The following is a 9,408-nucleotide window of genomic DNA, read 5'->3' as shown; positions in this document are numbered from 1 at the left end:
TTGTTTTGGGGTTTTTTTGGCTTTTTTTTTTTTTTTGCTGTGCAGATGCTCTTAATGTAACGTATTCTTATTTGTCAACTCTTCATTTTTGTTTCCTGGTCTATTGGAATCCTATTAAGGAAATTGTTGCCTGCGCCAATATCTTTTTGTTGTTTTTGGTACTGGGGTTTGAGCTTACGACTTTGTGCTTACTAAGCAGGTGTTCTCCCACTTGAGCCACACCTCCAGTTCCTGTATCAGTAACTTGAAAAGTTCTGGTGAAATTCTGCAGTGAATCCGTCCCTTCCTAGGCTTTTCATTATTGCGAGACTTTTTATTAATGATTCAATCTCATTGCTTATTATTGATATGTTTAAGTTTTTATATCCTCCTTGTTCAATTTTGATAGGCCATACGTGTTCAGAAATGTGTCCATTTCTTCTTTATCCTCCAATTTATTGGCATATACTTTTAGAAAAAAAATTCCCTACTCTTACAAATTTCAGTTACCTGTTGTAAATCCCCTTTTCATTGCAAGTTTTACTTACTTGGATCTTCTCTCTGTTTCTGTTTCTTAGTTAAGGGTTACTCGGGTGATCTAAGACCTATATATCACACTGACTGCTGCTTTCTGAAATCCTGCATCTGGCTTCCTGAACCTCCACTTTTAAAGGGGATATGTCCTCTGTTCTCCAACATGTCACAGAACTCTTTCCCTATCACATAGAGCTCGCAGAGTAGTTTTTATTTTATTTATTTTGTCAGTAGCTCTCTCCCAGGACCAAACTGGGTCTCAAGATAGATGCCCATTGAGTCAGGACAGTAATATTACTTACTACAGACTCCAGGAGAGAGGAGTCTTTAACTCCCAGAGGGACAATGGCTATTCAGAAATATCTCTTGGATTGTTGACATTGATATTACTAGTGAGCCTTGCTACATATTCATAAACCACCCCAGAACTATGGAATCCTAATCTGTGCATTAATAAGAGCTCCAATTCATATACACAGGAAAGTTTGACAAGTACTCTTCTAACTCACTGATTTTCTTATCTGAGAACTGTGCATGGATTATCTTGTATAATATAAATGTACCACTTAAAATGTATATTCTTGTCTGGATGCCTTAACTTTGCTTTTATGTTATCTACACTGGTTTTGTGGATCTTATGTCATCCTCTTTCCTCAGAGTTAGATAATACATCACTGTGTTAAAAAGTATCTTATTTAATAATTAAGGTCATTTATCTGTATCAGCACCAGTTTGCCTAACTCATCTTGGATCAAATCAAGAACTCCGTCAATGATTACATGGTCAATGTGCTATTTATTCACTTATTTTTATTTCAGGAGCTGTTGACCTTCAGGGATGTGGCCATTGATTTCTCTCAAGAGGAGTGGGAATGCCTGGACCCTGCACAGCAGAATTTGTATAAAGATGTGATGTTAGAGAACTACAGAAACCTGGTCTCATTGGGTGAGAACAACTTCCCTACAGAATTCCTTATTTACTACCAACATTTAATTTCCTTCCTTTAAGGAATATCTCTTGGGAGCTTCTACTTTTCAAGAGTAAATTTCAGATTCTTCTAAGGAAAAAAAAAATGGGCACTGGTTTGTACAGACAAGAAAATGTGCATATTCTTGTCTTCAACCACCCTCTTTCTTAGTATACATCCTAACTGCAGTGGTAATTATAGAAATTACAGAAATTCAGTGCTATAAAATACTGTAGCCAACATCTTGATTTCTTTTACCTTTGTTTTGGTAGTAGTTGTAGCGGAACTCAGAATCTGCCAATTGGAAGGGTTTTCTAAGTATTTTAATGTCAGGAAACAACATTCAGAGAAAGAATTTTCTAGAATCTCCCTTTATATCTTCTCTTTTCTACTACTACCAGGATATGCTACCAGGATAGAAATTACTTTGAGAACCACAGCAAATGTCATGTCCTATTTTCCAATACACAGGTCTTGCTGTCTCTAAGCCATACCTGGTCACGTTTCTGGAGCAGAGCAAAGAGCCTTGGCATGTGAAGAGACAAGAGACAGTATTCATATTCCCAGGTCAGTAGGAATGAATGAAACAGAGGATGCAGGTAAGAGGTCCGCAGGGGTGTGCGTTGAGAAGCGCTGTTCCAGTGGAAATGATTTTTCACCAGCCTAGGTTTATTTCTTTTGCTGTCACAGAAGGAAGTCTCCTGTCCTGTTTATCAAGCCCATTAAAACCTCTACTCTCTCCTTTCCTCCATTGATCTTCCAGCACATTCATAGTGACACTCAAAGCCCTCTCTTATTGGGGGTCTGCATGATCTGATTGCTCTTCCCTTGCTTCTTGGCCTCAGAAAATTTCTAAAGACCTTAATCATTTATATATTTATTCATTAAAATTGTTTCATCAGAGCTCTTTATGAATGATCATAATGGGTTCTCTATGAAGCTTTTCTGCTGTACAACAAATACTAGCATTCACAATGACTGTTCTTCATGGGTATATTGTAACAGTTGAAATTGTAGTTATTTAAAAGTTAAAAAATGGTACATCTATATTTAGGATTTATGGGTTAAAGTTTCTCTTGTTTTACAATTCCTTTTTCTGTGTTTCATTTTTTACAGTAGGTTCCTTCATACTAGTTAATAATGTTTTTAGTTTTTAACCTATGTATTATTATTGGACAAAAATTTTCAATACTGTAAAAATTTAGAACAGGAAAAGGTAAAATTAAAACATGTATGAATCATGTGTCTGTTGCCAATAAAATTATGTTTTCATTTGCATATAAATATTACCCATTTTGCTCATGACTTTATATTTTCTGTCTTGGTGCTGAGTAGTTTTTTTATTCTTAAAAGTTTTCATGAAAGTTATTGGTGAATCAATTGCCTAGTTTAAGAGAAACACGTGATTTAAAGTAGCTTTCAAACACTTTTAAAATTCTGTTTTTCTTTTATGTATTTTAAAATTTTTGTGATCAAAACTATATCAAATAAAATTTACTGTCTTAAATATTTTAAGTACACCGTTCAGTAGTGTTAAATATATTCACATTGTTATGCACCGTATCTCTGAAAAGTTTTCTTCTTGCAAAACTAAAATTAAATATCCATGAAAAAACAAGTGCTAGCTTCCATCTCCCTCCTATCCATCACATTTCTACTTCCTGTTCTACAAATTTTACTACTTCTGATACGCAAGTGGGATCATACAATATTTGCCTTTTTGTGACTGACTTATGTCACTTAGCCTAATGTCCTCAAGATTAATCCCTAGTATAGGTATTTTGAGATTTCTTACCTCTTAAAGGTTGAATAATCCATTGTTTCTGTATTCCAGATTACCTTCATACACTCATGTCTGGAGACATCTGGGTTGTTTCTACCTAATGGCTCTTGTGAATTAATGATATAGTGAACATTGGTGTGGAAATATGTCTTGATTTGTTCATGTGTAAGGGTTTATCACTGTGCTCTCTACTCTGTTCCATATGTCTATTTGTCTGACTTCACATCAGTATCAAACTGTTCTCATTAATGTAGCTTTTAATATATTTTGAAATGAGAAGGCATAATGCTTCCAGATTTGTTTCTCTTTAAATACTGTTGAGCACCTCATGGAGCCTTGAGATTCCGTATGATTTTTAGAATTGCTTTTTCTGTTTCTGCAAAAAATGTTGGGATTTTGATAGAGATTACATGGAATCTCTAGAAAACATTGGACAGTATTTAAAAATATTACCTTATTCTTAAAACTATATTCAGGAGGTGTATTATTTAATTGCACGTATTTGTGGATTTTCTTATTTTTCTTTTTTTAAAAAGTTTTTCTTCCACTGTTGATTTGTTTTTATTCCCTTATGGTTAGAAAAGAATTTCAGCATTTTAAATCTATTAAGACTTATTTTGTATCCTAATACTTGTCTATCCAGGATGAGCAATTTGAGAAGATTGTGTCTGCAAGTCTAGTAGGTTTGTGATATTTTTGAAGGTCTCTGTTTCCTTATAATCATTCTTTGTGGCTTTATTTTACATTACAGAAAGTGGGGAATTGAAGCCTTCTATTATCGTTGTGCTTTCCATTTCTTTCTTCAGTTCCATCAGTGTTTGCTTCCTATATTTGGGACATGTGATGTAAGTTGCATATATATTTATTATTGTCACGATATCCTAGTGAACTGTCCCTTTTGTCTCTATATAATATTCTTCTTTGTCTTGTTAAAAGTTTCTGAGTTAAAGTATATTTCATCTTCTATGACTATTTATGTTTTAAAGTATATTTTGCTTAAAATAATTACTGATATGGCTGCTTTCCTTTGGTCACTTAATGCATGTACTACTCTTTCCATCCTTTCACTTTCAGCCTGTTTTGTGACCTTAGATCTAAAAAGAGTCTCTTGTAAACTGCATATAATTAGATTTTCTTAGGTTTAATCCCATTACCCGATTCATGTGTTTTCTTTGGGGATTAACTATAAACCATTATACTTAAAGATAATACTGAAGAACTTATTTATTGCCATTTTGTAAGTTGTTTTCTGTATTTCTTATAATTGTGTCATTGATTTGTATAGTGACACACTTTAGTTCTTGTCCATTTCTCTCTGTTTATCTTCTGTAGATGTTTTGTCATTTATGTAGGGATTATGATACTATATTTTAAACTGGTAATAACTGAACTTCAGTTCCATACAAAAATCCTTTGTCTTTCATCTCTCTTCAGTGTTATGTTACTGATATCATAGCTATTATATATTATAAATCCATTAACAGGTTTATAATGATGTTGTGCTTTTCTCTTCCAAATTCTGTAGCAAAATTAAAAGTGTTATATATATCTTCATTACAGTAACTGTGGAATTCTGTATTTGTGTAAGTATTTTCTTTTCCCAGAGAGCTTTAAAATTTCATACGATCTGCATTGATCTGCCTATAGGAAGGACTCCGTTGGCATTTTTGGTAGGGTAGGTATAGTAGTGATGAACTTTTGAGCATTCATGTATCTTGAAAGTCTTATTTTTTTTTTCTTATTTATTTTACTTTTGAGGGATGGTTTTACTGAATACAGTATTCTTGGTTGGTAGCGTTTGTTCGTTTAGCCATTTGGCTGTATTCCCCAACACTTTTTTAGATTCCAAGGCTTCTGCTGAGAAATCCACTGATAATTATATAGAAGCACCTTTATAGGTGACACATCTTTTCTCTTGCTGATCTCTAGATTCTCAGTTTGTGGTTTTTGAAACTGTGAATATAATGTGCTTCATTTTGAGTTTCTTTGTGTTTATTCCAGTTGGAGATAATTGAGCTTTTTTAAATTTTTTATCTGTTTCCTTGCTGATGCTTCCAATTTCTTAGACATTATTTCTTACTGCATTCTTCAGCTGCACAATGTCTGTTTACATTTTTATTTCATTGTTCATATTCTCATTTCCTTATTTCATTCCCTTTTCTGTGCTCTTGTTTACCTTATTAAATGTCTTTCAAATGGTTATTTTGAATTCTTAGGTAATTCATAAATCTTTGTTTCCTGATGGCCACTTTCCCCTAGTGTTTTATTTTGTTCCTTTGATTGAGCCACATTTTCTGATTCTTTGTATGCTATGTAACTTTTGTTGATTTGTCCCAATAGTAGATTCGTACAGTTATTATGGAAATTACTCAAAAACTTAAAACTAGAAGACCATATGATCAGCAACCATGTTACTGAATATATGGCCAAGGGAAACTAAATCAATTCAGTTCAGTATTGTTTACAATAGCCAAGAGATGGAATCAGTCTAAGTGGCCCTCAATAGATGAATGAATAAAAAACATGCTTGTATGCACAATGAATTCCTATTCAGCCATAAAAAAGAGGAAATCATATAATTTTAAGAAACATGAGCAAGCATGCAGGAGCTTGCATTAAGTGAGATAGACACAGAAAGTCAATTACTACAGGGTCTTACTCATGAAATCTGAGAAAGTTACACTCAGAAATGTAGAGAATAAGTGGTGGTTATCATTGGCTGTGCTTCTTGGGGAATTTAGCCAAATATTGTCCAAAGGTTCAAAATTTTAGTTTAATAGGCATAAGAATATCAAGATTTCGATTACACAACATGGCAAGTGTATTTAACATATTGTGTTCCATTATAAATTCCAATAGAATGGATAAAAAGCATAAAAATGATAATTATATAAATTAACTCATGCTCATTAGCTAGATTTAGCCATTCTACCATGTATATGTACTTTAAAACACCATGATGTGCATGGTAAATACATATAATTTAGTTTTTCAACAAAGTCAAATAACAGTAAAATTAAGAAAAAAAACAACCCAGTCATTTCTCCCAGTCTCTATGAGTTGACTTCATGTAGATAATACTGACACTTAACAGCTGCACTAGAATTGTTGGAATATATATTCTTTCAGTTTGTGTCCTCTCTGGATGTCTGTTTATACTTTTCCAGTTTGTTAGGTTTGCCCATATTTCTTCTTTAGAGCCTGTAGGCTCTCCTACTCATGTTGACCACCTGTGGTATTGCAGTAATCATTTACCTTTGGCCTGAGTTAGTCCAAACTGTCATCTGAGATATAACTGTTACCTCCTACACTCTGTATCAGGGTAAGCGGAAACCATTTTTCAGACAGCTCCCAAGAAAGCCAGAAATGTGGACATATGTTGTACTATTCTCCTTCTCAACTCTGAGAGGGGGTTTAGAAGATTTTCCCCTTATTTCATAGTGTTGTATTCAGGTGGAGGAAGAAGTACGATTGACCAAAATAACAAATTTTCCTTCCCCCTACTATATGCTTCCTCCTAGTAGGGTGCTTATCTGGGGTGCTCTGCATTCTTAGATGGTTTTGGAAGTTCTCACAGATTAATTTGGTCAGTATATTGTTGTTAAGTTCATGTGCCATGGACTAATGAGGACCATGGGATTTTTATTCTGCTATCCCACTGATGTACCCAGCTTGATATAATTACATATTACCTTGCAAAGTATATTCACCTGAGTGTAGTAAGTGCGATGATTTGTTATTTTGATTTCTTTCAGATATGTCATCTCATTATACCCAAGACTTTTCACCAGAGCACAGCATAAAACATTCATTCCAAAAAGCGATAAGTGGAAGATATGGAAATTGTGGCCTTGCCAGTTTGCATTTAAGGACAGAATGGGAAAGTGCAGGTGAGAGTAAAGGTCAGAAAGCCTGTTATGATGGACATAACCAGTGTGTGACACCTAACAGTAGTCAAAACTTCACTGACGACAGAGGTGAAGAACATAAAACATCTCAGAAAAATACTCAAGTTTTGCCAGTTTCTTCTGAAGAGCCATATGTTTCTATAAATAAACATCCACAGCAATTTTTTAAACATATCTTTGCTCTGAAAGGAAATTTGGAAAATCTGAAAAGGGGCCTAATCCATGATTCAGTTAATAACTTGGATAATTTCAAATGTAGCATTGGATTAAATTTTCATTCAGATATTTCTGTAGACAAGAGATTTAAAAATGAACAAATTTCTAAATGTGATGAATTTGAGAGATCATTTACAAAAAGCTCAGTTCCCTCTAGTGCCAAAATATACAATTTTAATAAGCATAACAAGGTCTTTCCTTACCCATTATTGGTTAATCAAAATGTGGATATAGGTACTTGGAATATACAGTATATAAATAATGAAACTGGGCAGACCTTTAGCCAGGGCTCTACCATCAATAATTACCAGGGTTTTTATATTGGTGAGAAACCTTACGAATCCAGTGAAACTCATAAAAACTTTAGTGGTGGCTCAGATCCTAATAGCCATCAGTGTGCTCGTTTTCCAAAAAAACCTTACAAAGGTAAGAAATGTGGGAAACTCTTTCAATGCTCAAAACTTAATATACATCAAAGTCCTCATATTCAGGACAAGCCTTACAAATGTGAAGAATGTGGCCAAGCTTTTAATCAAAGCTCAAACCTTATTCGACATCAGAGAGTTCATACTGGAGAGAAACCCTGTAAGTGTAAAGAATGTGGCAAATCCTTTAGCAGTTATTCCTATCTTACTATACACCAGAGAATTCATACTGGAGAGAAACCCTACAAATGTAAAGAATGTGGTAAAGCCTTTATTGATTGTTCAACCTTTGCGCACCACCAGAGAATTCATACTGGAGAGAAACCCTATGAATGTAAAGAGTGTGGTAAGACCTTTAACAAGTGTTCAAACCTCAGACAACATCAGAGAATTCATACCGGAGAGAAGCCTTACAAGTGTAAAGAATGTGGCAAGGCCTTTACCAAGTGTTCAACCCTTAGACAACATCATATAATCCATACTGGAGAGAAACCCTACAAATGTAAAGAATGTGGTCAAGCTTTTAATCAAATTTCAAACCTTACTCAACACCATAAAATTCATACTGGAGAGAAACCCTACAAATGTAAAGAATGTGGCAAAGCCTTTAACAAGTGTTCAAGCCTTAGACAACATCACAGAATTCATACTGGAGAGAAACCCTACAAATGTAAAGAATGTGGCAAGGCCTTTATTCAGATTTCAAAACTTACTCAACACCAGAGAATTCATACTGGAGAGAGACCGTACATATGTAAAGAATGTGGCAAAGCCTTTAACAATTGCTCAACCTTTATTTACCACCAGAGAATTCATACTGGAGAGAAACCCTATGAATGTAAAGAATGTGGCAAAACTTTCACCAAAGGTTCAGATCTTAAACAACATCAGAGGGTTCACACCGGAGAGAAACCCTACAAATGTAAAGAGTGTGGCAGAACCTTTACCAAGTGTTCAAGCCTTAGACAACATCACAGAGTTCATACTGGAGAAAAGCCTTACAAATGTAAAGATTGTGGCAAAGCCTTTAATCGTTGTTCACACCTTACAGTACACCAGAGGATTCATACTGGAGAGAAGCCCTACAAGTGCAAAGAATGTGGCAAAGCCTTTTCCAAGTGTTCAAGCCTTAGACTACACCACAGAATTCATACTGGAGAGAAGGACTAAAAAATGTAAGAGTGTGACAAAGCCTTTGTTCAACTTTTAAACCTTATTCAATACCGGAGAATTCATACTTTACAAAAACCTCCTACATATAATGACTGTGGAAAGACCTCTGTTCAAAATAAACACCTCAAAGAGCAGCAAAATATTTGAGGTAAACTACCCTAAGAAAAGTACACCAGAAATATGAAATTGCTACATGAGAATAAGAGAGTCCACAGCATTTGGAATCACTGACATGCAGTTAGATAAGCAGCATTTTACAGAAAGTGCAGAATAATTAATTCATAAGAAGCTAAGATGAGAAAGTTCTGAGGATAAGTATTTAGACCAACTTCTTATTATGCTATTATACATTGCTGCTAGTCTCAAGCCAAATGGGAAGGCTTAAAAGAATCTTTAGAATAAAGAAAAACAAAGTAAAATTTA

At 34.4% G+C, this 9,408-nt stretch overlaps 1 protein-coding gene across 5 annotated transcripts; it reads left to right on the top strand.

The window, feature by feature from the left end:
• Positions 1–1,277: 1,277 nt before the first annotated feature.
• LOC109691501 (KRAB domain-containing protein 5-like) lies at positions 1,278–9,408 on the top strand. 5 transcript variants are annotated; one of them, XM_074052401.1, is made up of 5 exons: positions 1,278–1,458; positions 1,952–2,047; positions 4,015–4,108; positions 4,824–4,938; positions 7,019–7,157. In XM_074052401.1, the coding sequence occupies exons 1-4, from the start codon at positions 1,293–1,295 to the stop codon at positions 4,897–4,899; spliced, it is 432 nt and encodes a 143-aa protein (XP_073908502.1). In that variant the 5' UTR covers positions 1,278–1,292; the 3' UTR covers positions 4,900–4,938; positions 7,019–7,157. The 5 variants fall into 5 exon arrangements, with proteins under 5 accessions (XP_073908502.1, XP_073908507.1, XP_073908499.1 ...); XM_074052406.1 differs by having other exon boundaries at positions 4,868–4,938; positions 7,019–7,095; XM_074052398.1 differs by lacking the exon at positions 4,824–4,938 and having other exon boundaries at positions 7,019–7,291.

This window comes from Castor canadensis, chromosome 1 (assembly GCF_047511655.1).
Source record: "Castor canadensis chromosome 1, mCasCan1.hap1v2, whole genome shotgun sequence".
NCBI classification, from domain to species: Eukaryota; Metazoa; Chordata; class Mammalia; order Rodentia; family Castoridae; genus Castor; species Castor canadensis.
Note: the sequence above shows the minus strand (reverse complement) of the source record. Positions and strands in the feature narration are given on the sequence as shown.